Source organism: Panthera uncia, chromosome B4 (genome assembly GCF_023721935.1).
Source record: "Panthera uncia isolate 11264 chromosome B4, Puncia_PCG_1.0, whole genome shotgun sequence".
Taxonomy (NCBI): Eukaryota; Metazoa; Chordata; class Mammalia; order Carnivora; family Felidae; genus Panthera; species Panthera uncia.
In genome coordinates, this window is record NC_064809.1 from 34,840,138 (window position 1) to 34,866,157 (window position 26,020).

The following is a 26,020-nucleotide window of genomic DNA, read 5'->3' on the forward strand; positions in this document are numbered from 1 at the left end:
TCTCCCTCCCTCCCTCCCTCCCTCTCTGCTCCTCCCCCCTCCACTCTCTCTCTCAAAATAAATAAACTTATAATCCTCTCCTGGATGATGAAAAATGTACAAACAGAGGTCAGAGAGGCAAAGTTACTTGCCAAAGGTCATCCAGCTAGTGAGGAGCAGAGAAAGGTCTGGAATGACAGGATGGTGCTATTTCAGTCACACTCCACCTCTCCAGTACCCTTTCCTCCAGCAAGTTCTCTCACTCACATACCCACTCAGTTATTTATTCAGCAAATACTCAGTGAGTACATTCTATGCTTCAAGAATGGTCCTTGGAGCAAAGTCCAAATCAAGAGTTCTGGGAGCCCTTTATCTACAATCACAAAGAAATTTCTGGTGGCAGTTAAAGGACCCTCTTGCTGATCCTCTCCGGGGATCATTCCACAAATCATCCACCTTCTATGACTGGTCCCAGAGTGAATTCGGGACTGTCCCCATCCCAGGAGAGAGATTCTCTGGTTACAGGATAGGTCTTCTGCTAGAAACATGATGACACACAGACACAAAACAGAGAGGGAGGGACAGCACTTTGAAGGGTGTGGAACAAGCTGGCTGAGTTGCCACGTGTCCACCAAGAGCTCTTCCCCTCTGTCTGGACTGAACTTTGGCAAAGATAAGTCACTGCTGAGGCCTCTGCCAAACTGGCTTCAAGTGGCCCTGAGTGCCAGGGAAGAGGAGGAGGACCAGCCCAAGCCTTCCCTGGTCGGTCAGGATGCACTGGGAACCAGTGGGGAAGTCAGGGCCCTCTCTGCGGCCCCTTGGGAGGCCTCTTCCTTCCCACTCACTGGCACCAGGAGGGGCTAAGGAGGCATCAGGACTGGGCCTACTGTAACCTGGAGAGCTGCCCTACCCACAGACCTCCAATTATGATGCAGTCAGAATTTTCCCTTCCCTTGGGGCACACATCTGACACCAGTGGGCCAAGGAGGCAAGAGAGGGAAGACAGGAGCAGGTCTTGAGCTACAGGACTGAGTTAAGGTCTCAGACCTTTGGGGTGGAAGGGACCTCTGCTGCCACCCAAGCTGCCATCTGTCAGGCAGCTCTGCTGTCACAGGGGCACCAGGAGCTTACCCTTGCCAGCACACACACCGACCCTAGGCACACTGTTCCCTAAAGTGAAGCAATGCCTATAACAGACCAGCCAGGCACTCAGCAGATACATATTAAGCTCCTACGGTATTCAGGCACTGTGCTGGATACCATATGGACATGATCCCGGCTTGCACACAGCTTACTGTTAGTGAGTGTTGTGGGTTGAATTGTGTCCCCTGGTACCTGTGAACATGACTCTATTTGGAAACAGGGTCTTTACAAACAGAATCAAGTTAAGATAAAGTTACACTGGATTAAGGTGGGCCCTAATCCCATGGCTGGTGTCCTTATAAGAGGAGGGAAATCTGGACACAAAGAGACAGATACCTGGAGAAGGAGGCCATGTGAAGGTGGAGACAGAGACTGGAGTGAGATGTCTAGAAGCCAACACATGGCAAACATTAATGACAACATCAGAAGTGAGGACAGAGGCATGATACGGATTCTTGCTCAGAGTGCCTGGAGGGAACCAATGCTGATGACCCCTTGATTATGGACTTCTGGCCTCCTGAACTGTGAGAGAAAAAAATTCTGTTGTCTTAAGCCACTAAATTTGTGGCAATTTTTTACAGCAGCCCTACCAACCGAACACTGTGAGATACACATACAAATAAACAGGAGATTAACAGTGCTTAGATAAGAGACACATCCCCCCTTATCTGCAGAGAGACACTCCAAGACCCCCAGTGGATGCCTGAAACCACAGAGTACCAAGCTCCATAGATCGTAGGTTTTTCCCTATACATACATACTTACGATAAAATTTAATTTACAAATTAGGCACAATAAGCAATTAATAACAAAAACTAATAATGAAATGGAACAATTACAATATACAGTAATAGGTTATGTGAATGTGGTCTCTCTGCCTCAAAATATCTTACTGGGCTGTACTCACCCTTCTTGTGATGACGTGAGATGATAGAATGCCTGTGTGATGACATGAAGGGAAATGAATTACATAGGCATTGCGATACAGTGCTAGGCTACTGCTGGCCTTCTGACGTTACATCAGAAGGAGGATCATCTGTTCCTGACCTTGGTTGACTGTAGTAGGTAACTGAAACCGCAGAAAGCAAAACCATGCATAAGGCTACTGAATCTAGAAAATCTTATGGAGCTGTGAAAGAGAAGAGAAAGCTTCCTACAAAAAGTGACTTCCAATCGGAGCCTTGAGGATACATAATAGTCAGCCAGAGGAACAAGTGCATAAAGTGGAGGTATCTGGGCTGAGACATCAAGGGCCAGCTGCATTTAGCCAGGCAAAGCAGAAGAACAACAATGTGAGCAGAAGCCCCTCAGTGAAGGGGCAGAGACCAGCTCAAGCCCAGCAATGCCCAGGTGTAAGTGTGGGAGGGAACTGAGGGTTTTCTACTGCTGCCTGACAAATGACCACAAACTTAGTGGCTTGAAACAAAATGCATTTGACAGCTCACAGTGCTGTTGGTTAGACACAGAGGGGCCAGGTTCTCTGCTCAGGATGAAATCAGGGCAGTGACGGACAGGGGAGTCCTCTTGCAAGTTCATTCACACTGTTGGCAGAATTTCATTCTTTGATGGCCATCAGATCAGGTCACTCTCAGCTCCTAGAGGTCATGCTCAGATGCTTGCTACAGGGTCCCTCCTTCATGAAAACCAACAACAGAAAATATCCCACACATCAAACCCTCCTGTACTCTGAATCTTTTCATCAGGAAGGGCCCAGTCACCAAACTAGATTAGACCTCTGTCCTTCCATTTTTGCCCCTTTCTTAAAGCCACTATGTGGGATAGCATGCCCCACCACAGTCATGCTCTCCTGTCCTAATCACAGGACAGCCCCACAATCATGGGGACAGGACTGACTGTGCAAGGCTGCAGGGCACTGGGAGTCATCCCAGAATTCAGCCACCAAGTAGGCTAGCAAAGTGGGCCTGTGGCAGCCTGCAGACTAAGATGACACATGTTCCTGTGCCTTTCCCTTTGGCATCTACTTCTTCTCCAACCCTGCCAGCTGCCACAACTCAAACCCAACTGCATTTGACCTGTAACCATAGCCCAGCTCTCAAGCAGACTAGCCACTGCCCTTGCCTGCACAACCAGAATCCACCCACAAGCACAGGTGGCTCTGAGGTCTGTGCTCTCTGAGCCTGTGAAGACCTAACCTGACCACAAATCCCACAGCACTGTGGTCCAATCTTCAGAAGACCCGATTCAGCTCACGAGGTCCCCTCCTGGACATCTGTCCTTATTCTCGATGTCTGACCCAGTCCCTAAGGACTTGAAGGCACTAGAGAGAGAACGCTTCCCAGGCCATATTGTTGATGATGTGTCCTGGAGCACAGAAACTCCAGTGTTCTCCTGTCATCTCTGCCCTGTATTTTGGAAGGCTTTACAAGTTGTAGGATGGTGCTGAAGGAACTACTCTCCTGACACACTCACCTATGCCCAAGTTAAACTAGCCCCAAAGAGCAAACACAATGAGCACCCAGTGAGCTCCCCAGCAAGGGGCTCCCTACATGTAGGGTGAGGGGTTCCAGGCCCCAGCCCAGTCAAGGATATGACAGCTGTCCCTAGCTTGGCTTTCCCAGGCTCCAACAGCCCAGCTGCACTCAGCACAAACAGGTTATGGCCACACCGCTCACCATCCATCTTGGAAAGGTCAGGAACTAAATTTGGAACTTGGCTTTTAGTTCTTTTGCATCTCTAAGTTATCTTGAGAGGAGGCTAAAGGAAAAGGTTCACAGAGGAACATACCAGAAAAAAGGGAGTAAATGTATCAGAGACCCACTATATCGGACTAGTTTTAATAACAATAGTTACTGTGATAATGCAGCTATGTTTATATGGCACTTTGCATTTTACAGAGCATTTATATACATCCTCTCATTTGAATCTTCTGTGAATCTGTGAGGTACAAGCTATTACCTATGTCACTACCAAGAAATCTAAAGGCCAGGGAAATAAAGTTATAAGGCCATGCCACTAGTTGGAGGCCAAATGGGAGCTAGACCCCAGGTCGGTGACTCCAAACTTGGGGCTCTCTCACTGTCATCACACTACCAGGTTTAGGCTGTGGCTATATGTTTACCCATATCCCAAGGGGCCTGGAGTGTTCAGGTGTATCCCACAAAGCCACACCCATGAAAGGGGATGTGGCTCTCATCTGAGGTTGGGTGCCCTTGAGGTCCCCTACATCTGATTCTGCTGGCCTAGCCACTAGACTATACTGACCAGGGTCCCAACAGAGCTCCTCATTCAAATGCAGGCCCTTCTAGCTCTCTAGAACGCTTCCCCAAACAGTCCCCAAGACTGCTCAAGGGACTGACTCAGTCCCCAAGAAGGCTCATTCAGGTTTTAAGCTTGTGGTCAGGAAGTCAGGCTGATTCTGGGTCCTCCGCTCCAACCTGAGGTTCTCATCTATTTAGGAGGAGGCTTGAAGGCCTACTTGGTTAAAGGTCTCAGCTAATGTGACTCAGGGATCCTTGAAAGAATTCAGGTCTCATAGCCAGTCTTTTGCTCAGGCAGCAATGGACACAAATGAGTTTCTTCTCACCCACCTCCCACACTTACCAAATGGCACCGACCAGGGGTGCCATGCCCTTAAGACTTTCACAAACACATACAGCCTGAGGCGCTTATTCCCTACATTCATTGTCCCTCCTCCTCTGACAACGCTTGGTAAAGAGATCATCATATAGGAGCACCTGGGTGGCTCAATCGGTTAGGCGTCTGACTCTTGGTTTCGGCTCAGGTCATGATCTCACTGTCTGTGGGTTTAAGCCCCGCATTAGGCTCTGTGCAGCACAGAGCCTGCTTGGGATTCTCTCTCTCTCTCTCTCTCTCTCTCTCTCTCTCTCTGTCTCTCTCTCTCTCTCTCTCTCTCTCTCTCTGTACCTCCTCTGCTTGCTTTCTCTTTCTCTCTCTCAAAATAAATAAATAAACATTTAAAATAAAAGACCATCACATATGTTATAGGTGTTCTAGTTGAGCCCCCAGTAATTAAAAGGAGCATATTATGGGCAAAACACCTCTCCCTTATCCACCTTAGGGAAGCCAAAGGGCACAGCAGTTAAGGGTATTGATTAAGGATCCACACTCCTGGGGCAAGCTAGTTCATTTCTCTGTGTCTCATTTCCCTGATCTTTAAAATGGAATGATTATAATCATAATAATAGAGGTCTCATGGAGTTATTGAGAGGACTAAATGAGTTAACACTGTAACATACATACAGCAGTGGCAGCGATGGAAGTGTGGCTACATGAGTGTGGATGGTGCAATTATTATTCTTATTAGTTGAAAGGCACTAATCCAACAACTTCAATCATACAGAAATCAGTAAGAACAAAGGGAATAAAGAGGAAAAAAGGCTTCTGAGAAGCCAAAATCAATTGTATAAAATCCACAAATTAAAGCTAATGCATTCCTAAATCAGAGTCTATTTACTCTTACTTTGTACATAACTATAATGGATGTGGTTATCCAGTTTCCACACTCCCAGGAGAGAGGGAACAGCACACTGAAAGGGCTGGTACGGGGGCAAGAGACACCCCAACAGGGACGGTGTATGAAAATGATACCCAAAGACCCTCTCAGGTCACAGTGTTCTGGGGTCATTTGGAGTTTCCTTCACTCTCTCAATGGTTTTATGGTATTACAGAAGTTTTAATAATTGAAGTTTCCAGTGACTGTACAGTCCCAGAAAAGGATGGGAGTATTTTGAGAATTTTCTTTTAAAGATCCAGGGATTTGTATTTTATATTCCAGAAAGACTTTCTTCTAATATACTTACGTTAAAAGGAGTTTGATACATGAAAGGGGTTCCATTACCCAGAGTGTGAATCCGTGTGAAACATTTTCCCCCCAAAATGAATACAGATGGATAAAAATGGAGCAAGAGGTGTCACCATGCTTAGACTTCAAAGCATCATCTCCTCTCACCCCATTCTCTGGCAAATGCAGAGCAGACAATGCTTTCTCCTCTGAAATATTTAGTGAGGAAACACTGAGTCAAACAATTGCCCCAGGCACCCGAGGGTTTAAGACAGAGTAAGCACAACTCTATCAGGGAACTTGCCATCCCATTGGAAATGCCAAGTCCCTGACCCGGCCACCAGGTGGGCTTTGCTGGCCTCCTTTGCTGCACTGGCCTTGCAGTGTGCCCCATCCTGCTCCCTGCTCTGTCCTTTCTCCCAACAGCATCCATCCTTGGGGTGAGGGTTTTCTCCTGCATGTGGTTTTAAACCACTGAGTTACTTGAGTACAGCATTCACCATGGTGTGTTCCAAGGAATACCACTCCTCAAACTGTCTGTAGTTTGAGATGGTTTGGGAAAGTCCAGGGAGCCTAGAGGCACCTTAACTCACAGGGAGGCTGCTGTAGCACAATGGTTAAGAACACACACACAGGTAACTGCCTGTGTCTACACAACTGTCTACAAGACAGTGTTCACTTTGCAGCTACGCTTCAAGGCACAAATTATTTCCATTCTCAGAGCTTGTGTCCTCATCGGTAAAATGGGATAATAACTAGGGTTTTTAAGATTCTTAAATGCATTAAAATACTCAAAGCACTAAATAGCGACTTGTTATCATGTTAAGGACTCCAAGAAGTCTCACAACAAATTAATTTAACTTCAGTTCTCTCAGCATTTACCAAATTTATTCTGCAACAGAACCAAGTTTGTTTTTTTAAATACCTGTTAATACTGCCAGAGAGTGCTTAATATTTGAAACATTTTCACACCTACTTCATTCTATGCTCACAGCAACCCTACATACTCCAGAGAACAGAGCAAAGAGCCCAGGCAATGCTCTCATACAGTCCTGAGTTCAAATTACAACTCTGCCACTCACTCACCAAGTCACTTTATTTCTCTGAGATACTATTTCCTCATCTGAAATAAAGGGATACTACCTGGCAGGGTTCATTCATTCACTCGACAAATATTTATCAAGAGCCTGACATATGCCAGTTACCGCGCAAGGCGCTGGGGATAGAGCAGCAAACAAAAGGGAAAAATTCTCTACCCTCAAGTAAAGAAGTAAATAGATATTATAATTTATTGCTGTGGGGATTAGGAATAGTGTTTGCAAAGCATTGGCACCTGGTGATCACTCAATAAGGGCGATTATTATGACTAAGCAGATTTTATTACTCCCACTCGCCGGAAGAGACACAAATAGGAAGGTTAAGTGGCTGACCTAAGGCCATGCAGTTCAGATCTCTCTTCCCAGGTCAATTCCTGCAACCCTGGCTCCAGAATAGCTTTTAAGACATACCCATGCCCAGGTCCCACCCTGACCAAATCAATGAGCGCCTCAGAGGAAGCACGGTATCGTGCTCATTCTCTCATCCAAAGACAGACTATACACTGCTGCCTCTCCCCAACCCTGCTCCCTCTCACCACACAGCACAGAGACGATTCACATACGATGCAGAAGCTATGTGGCTTATTACCTGCAATTATCTATTGGTGTATTTTACAACCCTAGTATTTCTGCAAAGTGTGTAAGTCTGGGGCATTAAGATGACACATACAAGGTAGCAATAACAAATTGCATTTTGTTGAAGCATGAAAGTCTCACTCTTAGACAAACCTGATGATTCAAGAAATCACAGCTCACTGCAGAGAGATTAGGGGCCCCCTGAACTGGCATTTTTATTCACTTCTCAAATAGAAGCTCTGACTTGGGGCCACCCAGGTCTCGGAGAGCCTGGTGGGCAGGTCCTGGACTCATCTCAGAACTTGTGGCCTAAATGCAAGACCCTGCAGAGTGCCTTCAGCCCAGCCTGCCTGGGGATTGTGGAAACCTCCACTCTACAGTGCCCAGGCACACCCCGGCTCCCGAAGCTATGACTGGGAAGAGACAGACACAGGGTTGTTCCAGGCACAAGACACCTGTGGGGGTGGGGGATAGGGTCCCCCACAGGCCACCCAGGGCTCTCCTTTCAGGGCTTGTCTTTCACCATGAATGCATCTCCACTCTCCTCCCTGTGCAGTAGACGATGAGGCTGAGGCATGTGCAGACACACGTCCATCTTGCCAGATTAGAGTTGCTAGAAACGAGGGCTTTTGGGTGTCCTCTCTCGCCCTTCTGAAACAAAAGCTAGCCTGAAGTGCCACTGATCCTGACTTACCCCAAGGAACCAGATGGAGGGGATGGCTTTCAGCCTCTGGTTTTGAGTTCTAAAGGACAACACCCATTTGCTGTGCCAAGGCATTGTTCTAAGCACTTCTCATACATTAACTCATTTAACCCTCGCGGCCAGCCTATGACACCAACTCTCATCATTGTCCCAACTTTACAGCAGGAAGTGAGGAAATCTGACATTCCAACCTTTTTCCTAATGTGGCTCAAGTACCTCTCACAAACCCATCCCCCTGAGCTCTCTCTAGTCTGCAATGGAGATGGCAAGCCCAGCCCCAAAACAACTCCTTTTCTGGCCTCTCCACCTCCGCAGAGAGCCTGGCTCTTGCTCCAGAAAGTACACAGCACTGTTCTTTGCACAAGGTCAAATGCCAAATATATTTTCTTAATATTTCAACCCAAGCCAAATCTTTGTGGACTTCAGGGTTTGAGAGAACTGGGAGTTTTCCACACACAATGAGTTCACCCCACTCACTGAGGTTATTCAACAGACACCCTACAATACACCTACTGGGTAACGGCTATTGGTGGAACAGGTTTACAGCTGCTATATTATAAATGATGTACTGCATAGCAGGTGGCATTGCCAGTAACAATACTGTGAATAACACAGAGAGAAATGTCGTGTCATGGGCCAGTTCGGTTTCATTATCCTTTACTAACATGAGGAAAAGATAACAAAGATGATGGATTTGGGTGCAAAAGTATATGTTAGGTGGAGCATAAAACAGACTTTTCTTTAAATAATGAGAGAAAGAGCCAAAAAAAATTCTATACCGGAATACTTTTCATCTCTCGGAAGGAGAAGGAAGCAAAGTGCTAGAAAAATAAGTGGGGGTTATATTAAGGAGACAGGAGAAAGGAGAGGATGACGGAGGATGTATGGAAGGGAAAACCATAAGCGCAGATGTGAGTCTGCCAGGGTGTGTGAAAGGAAGACTCTGCTAATTCTGTGACAGCACCAGCGTGCTTCGTTAAACAGTCTGTTCTTTAACCCAACAGAGTGGGAAACCTCTCAGCAGCCAACATGTCCCAGAGAGGGCTGTCAGGAGGGTGAGCTTCAGGAGGGTCCACCCTATGATGACAAGCTCAGAAGCCAGTCCCCAGTCCCCCACACCAGGTCACAGAGGAGGGGGGATGACCGTGGACAAGACTCTGGGGCCCACTCCAGACATGGAATGGGAGTCTCTGGGGCAGGGCCTGGGAGTCTGCATGCTAACCAGTTCTCCATAGGATCCTCACCCACCGAGGTCCGAAAACCACTGCTGTTGCCATCATCCCTCCTTTGCTTTTCTCAGAGCAGGACTCTGAAATAGCAGCTCCTTATTTAAAATATAGGACCACACCATGAAAGTACTGGGGGAATTCTCGAGCTTCATCTTAGGGGAAACTACGTGATTGAGGGACCATGTTCTGGCACGACACTGAAGCTCAATAAACAGTCATTATGCACCTACTATCTCAGGGCCTGGGGGAGACTACAGATGCCAGCCTATGTCCTCTCCTCTTATGCTGGGCATTGAGCTCAGCTTCCCCCACAAAGCAGGCCAGTCCTCCTGGGATTCCTGGACTGCCAGAAAGACAAGCCTGAGCCAGCAACCAGTCTCTCTTCTATGTTTGTAAACTTTCTGACCTTTGCTTCTATAACTCTACTCTCTCTGGTTTCCCTCCTACCTCACAGGCCAAATCTTTGTCATACCTTCTGGGGCTCCCCTCCCTCTGTCCACCTCATGGCTGCAGCCTGGGAGTCCAGGGTCCAGCCTGCAATGCTCCAAATGAGGCCCGTGGCTTCTCCTACCATCTATGCCCTCACTCCTCCCTCTTCAGCCCCAACTGCCTCTTGAGCCTCTAACCAGTATCTACTGCCTGTTGGACATCTCCATGTGCGTGTTCCATGAGCTTCTCACTTAACAAAGCTCAGACTGCATCCCTCAGTCCCTTCCCCTTCAATGTGAAGTCCTCCTGGCTAAAGGCACATCACCATCCCAGGACTCTGCTCTCTGCTTCATCTACAATATCCAATTGGTCACAAGTCTGGGGAGGCTTACTTCCTAAATCGACCACCCTCCTTTCTATCCCTATTGTCACTATCATCTGGACTTCTGCAGTTTCTTTTTTTCTTTATAAATAGTGAAGTCTCTATCCAAGCCATTTTCCTTACACTTTCTCAAAAAGAAAAAAAGAAAGCACACTTTCTCAAAAAGACTCCCAGACCCAGTCCTCTGCTGCTCTTAAAATCTTCAGGATCTTCCCATCACCTGCAGTTAAGTTCAACTGCTGGCATGGGCCAGGAAGCCCCCCACCCCCCCGCCTCCTGGCTCTTCTCATTCACTTGAAACGCTAGTTATAAAGGGCACAGCCACAGGGCCTTTGCACATGTGTACACCTCAGCCTGAAATGCCTCTTTTGGTGCTCGCTTTGGCAGCACATAAACTGCCTCTTTTGGCCTGGAAATCACCTCTTATTGGGAGAGGCAACTCAAATATGTCCTCCCATGTGAAGCCTTCCCTCTTCTCTTCCCAATAGCAAAACAAATCAGTGCTTCCTCCCTGACACTTTGAGCCCCTAAAAGACCTTTCACGATTTGCAAACATCTGTACATGTTTATCTTTCCTGTCTGCGTCTTGAAATATCCCAAACACTGTGCCTGGCTCTGGGCATGGATGTTTGTCAAATGACTGAAGGAGCATAAGATGGACCCATAGAAGGAGGTTCTGGAGGTAGAATACAAGGCAAAAGGCTATTGCAATAGTCTAGGCAAAAGGCCACAATGGCCCAGGCTGGAATGCTGACAATGGCATGAGGGTAACAACACCACCACTGCCCAGCATAGAGCCCTCACTATGGCACTCTTCTAAGAACCTTAGCCGTCTTGTCTCATTAATCCTCACAGCAATTCACAAGGTAGATACTGTGATTATGCTCTTCCCACTTTACAGACAAAGAAACAAAGTCACAGGAAGTTTACACAAATGACTTCGAAAATAGAAAGGAAGCTAAATTGGAGATATTGTCAATAGAAACTCCATTTCTGGAAGTCTGCTCAGATGAACACAGTGAGGGGAATAAGGTGTTCAGGATGACTCTGTGTGACACCAAGGTCAGTCCGTAGAGCCAGTGACCAGGCTAAGAGCAAAGGTCAGGAGCAACATTCCTGCATGGTTTCTTTTGTTTTCTTTTTTGAGACCGGTTGTGTGATGAGAGCGAGGATAAATCCTATCTGGACTTGTTTGTCTGAAGTGTCTGCAAGACATCCTGGCACATGTCACTGTGTGCCAAGACCATACTGGGCATTTCATGATCACCGTCGGCCTTATTCTTCCCCACAACCCTGCAAGGGAGCATTACTTGCATTTTACAGGCTAGGGAACTGAGGTTCAGAAAGACTAAAATAAACAACTCCACATTAAGATCCAGATTAAGATACAAAGTGGTAAGGCCAAGACATGAACCCATATCAGGCCAACTCAAAGTTTACTCCATCCAAAAAGCCAGTAGCTCCCAAATCTGACTGATCATTAGCTCCCCAATCCTGCCCATGAGGGATTTTCCAAATGCATATTCCCAGACCATGCCCCAGAACTACTCAATCTGAATCAGATCTACCAAAGCACTGGAATCTTTCAGTTTAAGCTCTCCAGGTGTTTGTAATAATCAAGCCAGTTTCAGGAATCACTGCACTGGTCTATGGGCCTCTCTAATGTAGGAAATCCTAGCCCGGGCTTTAGAAAAGAGCTGAGAGCTGGATACATAAGTCTAGGAACAGCATAAAACAGCTAGACAGGGAACATGAAATTGTGGAAGTAGCCGGGCTCACCAAAGGGAGAGCACAAAAAGAGGAAATAAGAGAGGCCAGAACACAGACCGGTAAAAGTCCCCATAGAAGACAAGAAGCTAGAAGCAGGAAAAAAAAAGTAAGACATAGGAGGGGACTTGATAGTAACTATGTCCCAAAGCCAAGGGACAAAACAGTTTTGCAAAGGGGCACCTCACAACATAAGATGCTGTGGAGAGAAAGGGGAAGAAGAGGGCCCAAATCACAACACTCATATGCATTATATCCAGGGAGCAGAATAATAGCCTGGTCTACAAGCCAGTGTGGGTTTGGCTTGGTTGTTTATTTTAGGGGTTTTCTAATACCCCTTGGCCGTCGTGCACTCCTCCCATTAAGTTGATGGCCTGCACTCTCCCAGGGAAGGTATGACACAGTGGAATGCAGGGAACAGGAGTCATACCATGGCTTCAGAGTTCAAAGAGTATAGGTCAGGGCACTGAGAACCATATAGAAGACTACAGGAGGCATCTGCTGGGCAACCTTGCCCCAAAGAAAGACCCCAAGATGGCAAACCTGGAAGTATCAGCAAGGAAACAAAAATAAGTGAGGCCCTGGGGTGTGTCCTTGAAAAGGCCTTGAAATCTTCACTGTGTCCCCATCCTGCAGCCCCAGCGCGGCCACAAGAGATCCAGAGCTACAGATCAAGAGACCCCATGCTGGAGAATAAGGGACCACACTGCCTGCAGGGATCAAAGACCAAGGCCCTTCCAAGAGGGACAAGGCCTCTTCAATGGTGTGGACTGACCACACAAGAGCAGTGTGTCCCCTTGGCTCCATAATGCAGTGGCCCTAAGCTACAACTACAGGGAAGGGGCTGAGAGCACTTACAGGAATGAGCTTTATGCCACAGGCCAAATGGAGTCACAAATCAGACAGGATGTTCAGTTATAGGAAAGCAAAAACAAATTGCATTTCTTTCCCTCCTGAGTTTGCCAACTGAGATCCATATCTTTTACTTTCCAGAGATAGAGATGGGAGACAGAGAGCATGGAGCTGAAGAAAGAGCAAAAGCAAACTGGCAGAAGTGGCAAATGCAGGCTCTTGCTAAAAAAAAATTAAAATTAAAAAATTATATATATATACACACACACACACACACACACATACACATACATATATATAAGTTCAGGAATGGAGCCGAATTAGAGAAGTGTGTGCATGTGTGTGTGTCTATGTGTTTATGTGTCTGTGTATGTATATGTGCATGTATGTGTTTGTGTGTATCTGTGGGTATATGTCTATGTGTATGTCTACTGTGTGCATCTGTGTGTATGTCTGTGTGTGTGTACGTCTGTGTATGTGTCTACATGTCTGTGTAATATACCTGCACATATGTCTGTGTCTGTGTATACATCTGTGTGTATGTCCGTGTGTGTCTATGTATGTATATGTCTCTGTATGTGTGTCTGTGTCCATGTGCGTGTCTGTGTCTATCTGTGCATGTCTCTGTGTGTTTGTGTGTGTATCTATGTGTCTATCTGTGTGTGTTTGTATTTGGGATAAAGGAAATGCTATCATGCTTCCTTCATTTGGTAAGTCACTGCCCAAGCCATGGCTTGAAAGAGGTGGGAATTGATCTAGCACGCAGAAGCCCCTTTTCAACCCTTCACACTTTGCTCTGCAACCCCCCTGCCCAAACTCCTAGTGTAATGTCACTGAAAAATTTCACTGGCTGTCCCCATCACCCCTTTCCCTCCACCTATCTAACCTCCCCTTCATTTGCAAGGTATAAAAGAGCAACAAGCAGCTGATGTTGGGAGGCATTGAAAGGCCTGGGTTTCCATGCTGGTATTATGCTTTTTTATAAAAACAGCTTTATTGAGGTATAATTTACATACCATAAAAATCACCCATTGTTAAATATATGACTCAATGATTTTTAGTGCAGTTATACAGCTGTGCAACCATACTACCATCCCACTTTAGAACACCTCCATCACTCTGTGGTGTGATTTTAAAACTCCACTGTCCCTCCAGCAGTCTCTGCACTCCGCGACCTCCACCCCAGCTCCACGGTAAGTCCAACACAACCCCTCCCCTCATTGTCCTGCCAGCCCCTCTGTTCCCATGCAGCCAGCCCAGGCTTCCCTCTCTGTGCTGCTAATCCCCCCAGGGAGCTCCACAGGAGGGGCTGGGGCATAAAATAAACACAAACTCTCTAGCCACTTTCCCCACTGCTTTTGCCTAGAGTACACCCAAAGCTTCACTGGCTTCAGAATAAGACACAGATTCTTTTTTTTTTTCTTAAGTTGCAGATTAAGTGCTATGCTGCAGGGGTTTCGGGAGGGCTGTGGTGGGGGGAGGGAGGTGGACACAGAGACAAGTATAACTGATGGAAGATGCTCCAGCTTTTCCAAGGGCCGTTTGGGAGACACTCCTGCTTGTATTTATTCTGACACAGTAAAGATTTCTTGCCTGTTAAGAGACAAGGTCACGCCTCAGAAGGCCGCATGGACTGCTAATGCTCTGCCTGCCTGCTGACTCTGGCCATGTCATCACTCGGAGCTCACTGGCCAGCTAGGGAACCTGTCCCCAACACGTAGCCCAAGCCAAGCCATAAGACGCAGCAGCCCGGCTCACACCATAACATCTTACCCAATATGGAGCTGGGGCCAATCGTCAGAACTGGGGAAAACAGGGGAGAAGTTTCAAATGTGCATCAGATCTATTTGCTGAAGGGGCCAAAGAAAATGTCAAAGGTTAAAAAGCAAAAGAATTACACCCATGATACCATCAGCAGCCAGCAACAACAGAAAGGAGAATTCTGTAACCCTCCTGCTTCTTTTCAAAACGATCTCATCAGACAGCCCAATCTCGCTAATTAGAGGAAGGTGCTGATGAGGGGAAAAGATGCACTTGGTGGGAATTACAGGAAAAGTTATGGTGTCTCTGCGGGGGGAGGGGGAGAGAGGCAGGATCTTCCTACCGCCTGCAGCAGAGGCATCCTGGAGTGCCCTGATTTTGCCAACTGCATTCCAGAGCTCTTTTCCTCCCATGCCCAGACAGAGCAAAGGCCTCTGTAATGACTTCACGCTCAGCCAAAAGTAAACACACTCTGCGCTTTTTCCATGGACAAATTCTAACCCCAAATTGCCAGCACTGGCCTCCCAACAATCCAAATGGAAAGCCGCCTTTCCCAAGAAAATAAAACCCTTTCAACTAAATAATACATCTTGGCTGCAAAAGGAAACTTTCCTAAAAGCTTCCTAGAAATTACTTCTCGTGCAGTGATACTACAGATCACCTGAGCAAACCCTACCAATGGGACACAGTCGCTTAAAATAAGTAACAAATGACCGAAGATGAAAGCTTGCGCCTGCAAACACCTGCACGTGCAACTTATGCAGCACATTTTGTAGCCCTCAACACACACACACACACACACACACACACACACACACACACACACACAGCACACATCTCACCACCACCTAATTGGAATATTTTTTCTGAAAACAGGCTGTGATAAGACAGGTGCTGATTTGAATAGACAGCAATAGCACTTGAGATCTGAGCGTGGCAGCACTTTTGCGCATGTCAAACACACATGTCACTTCTCCCCACATTCCACCTTGAATCCATGTGATCCAAGCTCAGTCCTGCACCGAGGGAGAAAAGCAGAGACTTGGGATGGTGGACTTACCAGGTTGGAATTGGTGGCATTGGAGTCATCTTCTGGAAAGGGAATATAGATCGCTAAGGCCACACAATTGGCAAAAATAGTCAGTAAAATAATTATTTCAAATGGTCTGAGGAAGGGAGTTAAGGAAGTCAAGGCCACAGAAGGCATAAGTGAAACAAACATACACATATATATTTTAAAATGAATCAAAGATTCATAAGAATTTTGTTTGAACAATACATTCCAAGCCCCTTGTATTCTGAGAAGAAACATATGCCTTTTAAAGTGCTTCTAATGGGTCCCCGCCAAAATTTTTCCTAATATGTCAAAAGCAGTGGAGGCCAGTCGCGTGCCAGAGTAAACACACATTTCTAAAAACTTTTTTCTTCTTCTTTTATTTATTTAGATTGCACTGGACTTCATTTTTCCCTCATGTGTGCTCAGGGGTGCTTTTACAGAGCAGTGCCTGCTCCAGTTGGGACAGGCTGTCCCCTAGACACCTCTTTTCCCGTGGCTTCCACGCTGCCACCCGGGGACTCAAGCTATGGTTGGGAGAGGTGACATAGTAGATTTAAGGCAGACTTGACTTCAAGATTTTTCATTGAAATTTGGAGATTCAGATCTTTTAATCTGAAGTTTAGAGTGTTTTTTCCCCTTTCTACTTTATCTTCTGACACCTTCCACAGAACCTGAAGATGGCTGGGGGCTCTGGACCCTCAAGAGCACAGCAGCATGTATCCTGTGCATTTAGGGCAGGACAGCCATCTTTGCTCCAAGACACAGCTCCACATGGAATACCTTACCGCTCTTTAGTCTGTGGAGGCCTTGCCTTCAGTGGGCAAGGCTGACATCTAGATCTTCATGACTTTTCCGTTGGCGCGTGCTGGGATCTAGAGGGACAAGCTGGTTCACTCACCAATGGCAGTGCACTCGGTGAAGTTCTTGTACCAGATTTCTTTATCAAAATTCCAGAAAGAACACATTCTCAAGAAAAAAATGACCTAATATGATAAGGGTCCTTCTACCCTGCACCCACAAATGAAGGCCAGAAAGGGGAAACTTCAGAGGAAGGCCAGTTTATGCTCTTCCAGCCCCATCTCCCCCCACCCCCATAACACTGCCAGGTTTCCAGGCTTGCCCATGGGACCTAACAGGAAGAGGAAGGGAAAGAGGATGGGAATCCTGGAAGAAGGGACCAACTTCCTCTCCCAGGGAAACCTATACTCACAAAGTTAATAAATCAAAGCACGGAGAAAGACCTTAGAGATTATCTAGTCCAAACCTCTGAGGCCCAGAAGGCCTGAGAAACTTTCTCAAGACTTCACAGCAGGTACTTCCCAGTCAGGACTAGAACCCAGATTCCCTGACTACAGAGTCCAGGGTTCATTCTCCTACCTTGAATGGCCTCTGACCTGTGTTAACAGGGCAATTCTGGGCCTGGAAAGCATCTTAGTCAAGGCTTTAGCTGCTGTGCTAGTTATTGATCCCCCTCAGCCCTATGGGCATAGCTGAGGGTCCATTTACCCAGCATACCTCATGAAGGCTGCCATTTTCTACGTGTGCCTTGATATCCACAAGATGGTAGGCGGCAGACCTGCCTAACCTCCCAGACTGACAGGTACAGAAAGTAAAACAACCTCTCCCAGATTCCAAGCTGACAAATAGCAGAGCCAGGTCCAGAAACAGACCTACTGACTATCTTTTCCAATATGTGCTGCCCCTTGAGTTGGCCAAGGAACTAGTGATAACAGTGGTGATGCCAATGATGACAGTGATGGCAACAGGAAGGACAGTAGCTAACATCTGAGAGCGTACTCTGTGCCAGGCTCTTTTCTAACTGCTCCATACAAACACCCTGAGTTATTGAGTATAAAATTGTCATCCCTATTTCCAAATGAGGACAGTGGGGCACAGAAAGGTGAGATGTTAACTTGCCCAACATCACATAGCCTGTGGCAGAATGGGATTCAAACATAGGAAGTCTGGTTCCAAAGTCTGAGTTTGTAAGGACTACTCTATGCTGATATATCCTAAAGTTACCCTAAAGCATTTTTAGGGAGTTAGCACTTTATTCCTCCTATCACAAAACCTCTTCCCTTCTAGCCCTTTCCCCATCTGCTTAGGAAAGTGACATTCGACCTAGGGGCTGCTCAGTTTCATTCCCATCATCTGGTCCCTTGTGCTCCTCCCACCAGGGTGATAGCACATCAGTTCAGCTGAGCCAGACCTCATGCATCCAATCCTCAAATGTCAACTTGTTCCTTCCACCAAAGTGGGTGATGGCTAAGCTTGGGGTGTCTCTTACACTATCAGTTCTACATCCTCTGCCAATCCAGGCTATCCATCCATCATCTTATGCTAAAAGTTCCTGCTACTTCTAGAGAAGATAATGTGTAAAGAAACCAATCAGGCAGATAAGAAAAGCCATCAGCTGCAGAGTGGAGAACCCAGGTTGAGACCTGGAGGCGTACTATATCACCCTGTGGCAGCCAGACCCGTTTTAAAACTGTCTTCCCTTCTTAATGACAGCATCAGATTCCACTCTTTCAAGGAACACTGACTAGCTAATACACCAGACCATCTCTTTACCTGTCCAGTTACCCTTCCAAGGCAATCTAAGAATGCTACCCAACTAGCACTGCTGAGGCTGGGCCCACTTCCTTTCCTGCAGCGAGGAGGGCACAGTCACCCAGGTGGTGTGGCTGCAGCACCCTTCTGCCCAGCGTGGGGGTGCAGTGAGGTGGCTGGGTCCACAGGTGGCACACCAGGTAACTGCCTTGTTAACACTGCTGCTGACCCAGTCAAGGGTCTTTTCATGAATCCCAGACTCAGGCCTCGTGGGGCTTTCTGACCAGTTTCCATGGACAACACATCAGACATTTTCATTACAAAGCCCCCATTCTCCCACACTTCCCCGTCATGCCCTGTGTACTGCTATCTCCCCTCTTCCCTTCCTCCCAGGCTACTATGGCACCTGGCACTTCATCTTGCGCTCAGTGCTCCTTGTCAGGGAGCTGTCCATCCCAGGAGGGGAAGAACAGACTTGAAGTTAACTAGTACTCACTGAATACATCCCCTGACATAGCTTTTCTGAAAATGCTTCCACATGCACGGACTCTGCAGCCCTTGTTAATTCTCTGGTTATTCCCTATTAAAGATGAGAAAAGTGGACCCATGACCACTCAAGAACACAGGAGGCATGGCCATGATGGGAGTGGTTCAGGCTCCAGATCCAGGTGCCACTGTGTCCCAGTGGGCTGGATGGTGCTCCCCTGAACATCTACCCTGGTACCTATCCTCTATACTATGGGTGCATGGGGAATGGGAAATGTATGGATCTGGGACTTGGGGAACCTCAATTTGAAACCCAGCTCTGTCCATTGCAGGCTATGTGATCTGACCAAGTTCTTCAGCTTCTCCAGGCCTCAGTGCCCTCCCCTTTGGGGGAGCCTGACCCGCACGGCCCCCACCTTTCCCACTCTGTGGTTCTGACTGAGCAGTTATGACAGCAGCATAAGGAGGTTGTGCGGAGCCGAGCCTCTCACCCAGTCATCTGGGAACTGGAAGCATGCTTGGCCACTCAGGACAGACGGCCAGCTTGCACTGCATTCTCATAAAGTTATTTTTGAGTGGAGGGGCTCAAACATTTATAGAACTGACATTTATTGCTAAACAGAAGATCTTCTCTCCGGAGCCATCTTCTTTTGCCTTTCAACCACTACCCAAGACTTTTAAATCCTTCTATGGAAAGTCATGAATAACACCAAACACTCCCATCCTGAGCCCCGGAAGACATGGTAGCCCTGCCTGCATGAACTCTTATTATGGAAATGCCCAAAACTAAGTGCCAGAGGTCTAGTCCTGTCTGTCACTGACCATATGACCATATGGAGTTCAATGTCATCACTGGGGAAAGTCAGAGGTGGCCCTACTGATCTTGAAGCTCCTATCAATCTCCACCAACCCACAATTCCCAGGACATTAAGGGGACTATAATTCCACAGTGAGAGTCTGGCCCTTCAAAGTCATTTTCTCTGAAGGACCCACTCACTGGGCTCTATACATACAAAGTGGATCTGTGTTGAAACCTCCAGGCCAGCATTCTCCACTTTGGCTACACATCAGAATGATGTGGAGAGTTTTAGAATTATGCCTGAGTGGGGTTCAGGCACCTGTATTTTGTTACAACATTCCAGGTGATGCTAATGTGCAGCCAAGTTTGAGAACCACTGTTCCTAGGCCTTGAACCAAGAACCAGGGTCACTGACCACTACCGTCTTGCACCTCTTGGGCTCTTTCACACTAGAGAGAGGGGAGGTCATCAAACTACGCCAGTGCCATAACAAGGGAGGTAAAGAAGGCTATGGAGTAGCAGCATGTAACCACTATTAACCCAACACACCTGGAAAGGCTCAGCTGGGTGAGATGATATTTCATAACCTCTTAGGATCATTTTCTCAAATGTTGCTTATCGTATGAAAAAATATATGAAAAAGATACCCTGCTTGTTATTCCAGCAGATTCCTGGGCCCTGTCCCCAGACATCCTGATTCATCAAGTCTAGGGCAGGGCCTAAAATTCTGCATTCAAACAGCACCCCAGTGATGAAGAAGCAGTAGGTCTGAGAGCCACTTTGTAGGCTCAGCTCAGCCAACACAGCTCACTACCTGGTGGCATTTGTGGGGCTCGCCCCGCCAGGGTTCCCAGGGGCCCCCTGCCCAACCCAGAGCACAAAGGATATTTCCATTCGACGATGCTGATGCACGCCCTCCTGATGGGGTTCTTCAGAGTCAGGCAGAGCAGGGCGCGGGGCGGGCGTGTGGCGGTCGTGCTGCCCTGCTTCTTGGGTTTCCCATATTGCTGCCGCTTCCGCTGTGTGGAGCTGATGGTGGAGATGGTTGCATTGCCAGCGCTGCCCATCAGCTTAGCCTGCCGGGCCGCGTCGATGGCTGCCTGCCAGGACAAGGCTGCCCCGGGCGTTGGGATGTGCTCGGGGGCGAGCCCCGCAGCCGCATTGGCATTCATGTTGGCGTGAGCTGCGCGCGGGCTCCCATAGTTGGAACCTGCAGGAGGAGAGGACAGAGGATGGCAGTTACTAGGGAGAAAACAGGAGAGCTAGGAAAAGGAACCCAGACTTGCGATTTTTAAAAAAATCTTATTTCAAATGATTGCAAGAAACTGGGAGATGACGCATGAAAACATTAATGTGTGATGCTGAGAAAAAAAGAGTCAGGAAAACTATTCTGGTTGCAATTCATCTGTGTGACCCTGGACATGTCACTCCTCCTCTCTAGTTTCACTGATTCATTTTAGGCGACAAAACATAAGATGTATGCATTACAGCATGCATGTATGATACGTGTATGCACCCAGGAGCACCAAGCAAGGGAGAAAAGGAGGACACAGAAAACAGTACATGTGCAAGATATGTCTATTAAAACACATATTTATAAGAACACATGCAAATAAAGGATATTCATAAATATAACAGAATGCTTGTTTAAGGAAAGTTAAGAGTAAAAAAGGAAAGTAGGATATGGGGATACAAAGGAAGAATGGATGGATGAGTGAATGAATGAGAGTCATTGCATGAAGCAATGATGGCAAACGTACAATGAACTGAAGAGTGTAATTCACTCAGGTCTCTACCCAAGTTCCAAAAATAAAAATAGTATAATAAAAGAAAGGCACTGGACCAAAGTAAGATTATATCCTGGTACCTTAAACCTATCTAGGCAATGAGTGTTGGTTGGATACGAGGGGGTAGGGGCCTGTAGTGGTTTTAAATTATGTCAGCAAATCTTTGACATCCCTCCCATTAAGAAAGAGGGCCTATGTCCTTTCCTTCTGAAATGGGATTTGTCTCGGGTGACTGTTTTGACCAATAAAGTACAGCAGAATGACAGTACATCACTTCTAAAACTAGGTCCAAAATATGCAGTGTAAGCCCTGTGGTAAGGAAGCCCAAACTACCTTACATGGAGAGATCACATGCAAAGAGAGAGACTCCCAGCCAGCCCCCAGATGCTCCAGTCACCATCTGACTGCAATCCCATGAGAGACCCAAGAAATTCCTGACCCACAGAAACTGTGGGAGACAGCAAGGTGTTTGCTGCTATCAGCCACTTTGTTTTGGGGTGATTCATTATATAGCATTTGATATCTGGGAAACGGAGCTCTGTATGACAAGGATTGACAGGGTGGGGTAGAGGGACACTGTCAGGAAGGAAACGTGGGTAGAAACCAGTGAAATCCAGAACACAGGCATCTGCACTTCTCTGGTTTAAAGGCACCTAGAGCCTTCGAGACTGCCCCCAAGACACAATGCTTACTTTCTGGGCACTCTGCAGTCTGATCAGCTGGATTCCTCACCCTAGAATCCTACAAGGTTCACCCAGGATCAGCTCAGCCTGGGCCCAGACCTGAATGCCCCAGGACAGATGCGTGACCTGGAGACTTGTCACCTGGTTGGGTGCCACAGTATCAAGAGTAGCAGCAGAGAATGGGGTGGCAGTGTGGGGCAGTGAGCCTGGCATCTGGATGCCACATCAGTTGCCATCAGCGACTGTAGCTGGAGCAAGCAAAGCAGTTGCATATGCATGTCACCTCCAAACCTCCTCACAATGACCCTCTTCTCTGTTCAGTATACACAAGGCTCTTCCAGGGAAACTGCTGGGCCCAAAACAAACTGCCTTGTGGAGCCCCTTCCCTCTCCTCGCCACAACTCACTAGTATTCAGATGAACACTTAGCACCTCTCCCTACTCTTATCTTGGATTGAGCCTTCTGTGTTTGACCCTCAGTATAACTTTTGTTCCCACTGTGACCTGCTATCTAGACCCTATCACCACCACCACCAGCCCTGTCTCCCCACAGGGGATAAGCAATGACCCATTTTAGCCAGACAGAATGCAGACATACTCTGTCCTAGAGACAGACTCTAGCAACCTCATCGGTCTCCTGCATCTAGCCATGTCTGACATTAGCCTTACCCTGAGCCTTTGGGTTATATATTACTTAAGTAACTCAGGGCTAACTCAAATTGAGTTTCTATCCTTTGCAACCAAAAAAGACCTGACCAATATGCCTGCTCAATACAACAAAGCTTGTACCTGTCTGGACTGTCATTTCTGCTAAATTCCAAAATCTATGTCCTTTCCATCATCACACCAGTGACAGACAGTAAATAAGTTTTCACTCTTATGCCAACTGATTGACTTGACTGCCCAAAAGGTTGTACCTAAAGGATTCAGAGTCTTCTCTGACTACAAAGAAAAATATATTGTGATAGATTAGTGATGTCTGCCATGGGCACAAAGGGTAGGAAATGGTATCACAGATGCCACGAATTTACCACCCCTGTTATGATACCAAGATGAGCACATCAGTTCTTCTTTAGTACCAGCTGGTCTACAGCCTTCTTGTCCCGACAGTTGTCTCCTGCACTATTGCCATCTGGTCGCTGTAGCATTAGAGCCCCACCCCCAGTCCCCAGGGCCTGGAAAATTGCCTCTTTGCTATACTCAATTCATGGCTATATTCTCAACATGACACTGACTCCTGCCTCCCCATATATTCCGTTCACCTTCCTCTTTTCCTCTGCTCCAGCTGCTCTGGGCAGCTGCTGCACCCCCAGGGGTAAAGTATTTTAACTGGAATGTCAGGATCATGGAGAACCCAATACTTCCTATGAGAAGTCTTCTCTCTCACGTACCTTGCCATTGCCCTCCCCACACTCACTGTGTGGATCATAGGCATAAAGCAAGGAAGGCCCCCAATAAGGCTGGGCCTTCACTTTCTTATAATACCCCAGAGGAAAAAACTAGAAGAGAGGATTTGAATTAATAAGGGCACCCGAAGCATGAGAGCTGGAAGCATTCGTATCTCCATTTAACACATAAGAAAACAAAGGAGCGTGTGAGTCATTAAAGGTCACAAAGTGAGACAATGAGAGATTTCAGCAGCATGCACAGCACTCATAGTTAACTGCTAGACTATACTCCGCCTCCTCAGAATTCACACATGTACCCCACAGGCATATACACGTGTGTGCCCACCACCATGGCCACGAGCAGAGCACACATCTCCTACTGGGTTTGTGGGCCTTGATGGTGAAGGGGCTGCATTTCTTTTTTGTTTGTTTTTAATGTTAGTTAACTAGTTTGTTTATTTTGAAAGAGAGAAATAGAGAGTGAGCAGGGGAGGGGCAGAGAGAGAGAGGAAGACAGAATCCCAAGCAGGCTCCACACTGTCAGCACGGAGCCCGATGCGAGGTCAAATGCACGAACCATGAGATCATGACCTGAGCCAAAATCAAGAGTCGGGCACTCAACCAACTGAGCCACCCAGAGGACCCGAAGGGGCTGCATTTCTGACCTAAGAACATCCTTCATGTTTGGTATGATCTTCACAGGAAGGATTCCACTACGTGATTAGCCCCTTCAGTAACCCTTGGGGTGCCTCTGGGATGAATGCAAGGGGAAGGTGTCCCTTTTTCTATCAACTGTGTTGGAATGACCAGTAAACAGTGGCCTGATTTCATTTCTTACTGGGTCCACCAGGGTTGGAATTCTAATGTTATCCATTCCATCTGTGGTATATAATTTTTCCTTACTAGACTCTCTGCTTGGCATTGACAACACTTAATGGACTCTATTTTAGTTCCTCGACTAACTTCTCCCTCACATGCATAAAAGCAGCCATGTCTCCACCACTGTCAGCCTCTCCAGACTCCAATTCTCTTCTCACAAGCCCTCAGCACCTCACACCTTCCCGCAGATCACTGTCTTCAAACTCTAATCTTCATACTGTCTCCTAAGCACTGTCTTAATCCTCCTCTCTCCTACCACTTGCCAGTTCGAAAAGCCAAGCAATCCTGGGAAGAAGGCAGGAAGCACCAGCATGAGAACACATCCATTGCCTCAGAAAGGCTGTGGGGTTGGGCGGGGGGGGGGGGGGGGGGGGTTACGTCCTATGCACCCTGAGCTGTTGACATTGAGAGCAAGATGACTGTGGCTCCACAGAGCCAATACGTGGTTTTGAAAGCCATGTCTTGGCAAGCTGACTTCTGAGCCACCCTGCACCATGGGTGACCTTATTTATATTCCCAGAGCACAAGGACCTCTCTGGAGCACACCATCTGGAGAAAGCACATACAAATAAGTCCATAGGGAAAAATGGAATGTCAACCTCTCCCTAGCCAAAGAACAAAACAACAACAACAACAACAACAACAACAACAACAACAAAAAAAACAGCCTTCATTATTTTGGTCCTGGAAGCTCTGAGCATTGTTACAGCCATGTGACATGACTAAGGCACTGCCACAGTAAACACAGAGCCACGCACAGGTGAGACAGGTAAGGCCCCACAAGGCTAGTCTCCACAAGGGCTGTGCTCCAAGGTCCAGCCTAGCCTCCTCTCCTCTAAGCAACTTTCCCCCATCCACTGGGATGATTCCCTCCCCAGGCCCAAGGCTCTATTAGCATCTCCAGGTCCCACTCAATAAGGGGGCACAACTATCCAAGAATACCAGGAATGGAAAATCACCATCTTAGGCTCCACATTTTTGAACCCAGAGCAGTGCCATGGAGGAAGGGCAAGCAGCATTGTGTCCCTGATGGCTTTTGTTAGCACAAAATAACCACCGAATGCAAAGAGACCAATTTTCAAATTATAAAGCTGATTCAAAGCTCTGTCTCCTGGCTGCCAGCTGAAAAGATGCCACCGTTTAAGTCTGCTCTGGCTCCTGCCTTACTAAACTATTTGTACTGATGTGCTCATCCCTGAATAAGCCCGAGAGCAGATCAGGCCACATACAAACAGGTGGGTGCCCACAACAGCCACCTGCCCCTCACATATAAGAAAATGATTCCCATTTGTCAAATGGCCCAGATCCCCTGACTTCAGACAGTAGCTCCCTCCTCTGCACACAGAGCTGCTGCTTCTCCAAGGGACTAGAACCAGGGCAAGACCCCTGCACAGACTGGTCAGCCATATGTCATTCTGCTCTGCAAGGTTCAAGTAAAGATAAAAAAAAGTCAGGAGGCAGTGGCTTATGCTTCCTTGGTACCCCCATGAGTGAGGCATGGAGCTGGGGACCTGGAAGGTGCTCAGCGATGAAAAAGTTGATTTTTTTTTTCCTTTAATCAATCTCCATCCAAGCACCTGATCCCAGGCCTTACTGCAAAAGATGCTTAATATCTATTTGCTAACAACTACACTATGATGAGGTCATGATACAGATGAAGGCAGATAACAGGTAAGCATTAGAAATTGCTGGAATCAACCCACCTACGCCCT

The 26,020-nt window shown here is 47.2% G+C and overlaps 1 protein-coding gene across 4 annotated transcripts in view; it reads right to left on the bottom strand.

The window, feature by feature from the left end:
* Nucleotides 1–26,020, bottom strand: part of CACNA1C (calcium voltage-gated channel subunit alpha1 C) — a 658,891-nt gene that overhangs the window by 579,504 nt on the left and 53,367 nt on the right. For all 4 annotated transcript variants that reach the window (XM_049627025.1, XM_049627026.1, XM_049627022.1 and 1 more), the window contains exons 2-3: nt 20,452–20,782; nt 15,741–15,846 (exon numbers count right to left, since the gene is read on the bottom strand). In XM_049627025.1, coding sequence (XP_049482982.1) covers nt 15,741–15,846; nt 20,452–20,782 — 437 coding nt within the window. The remainder of the gene's footprint in view (nt 1–15,740; nt 15,847–20,451; nt 20,783–26,020) is intronic.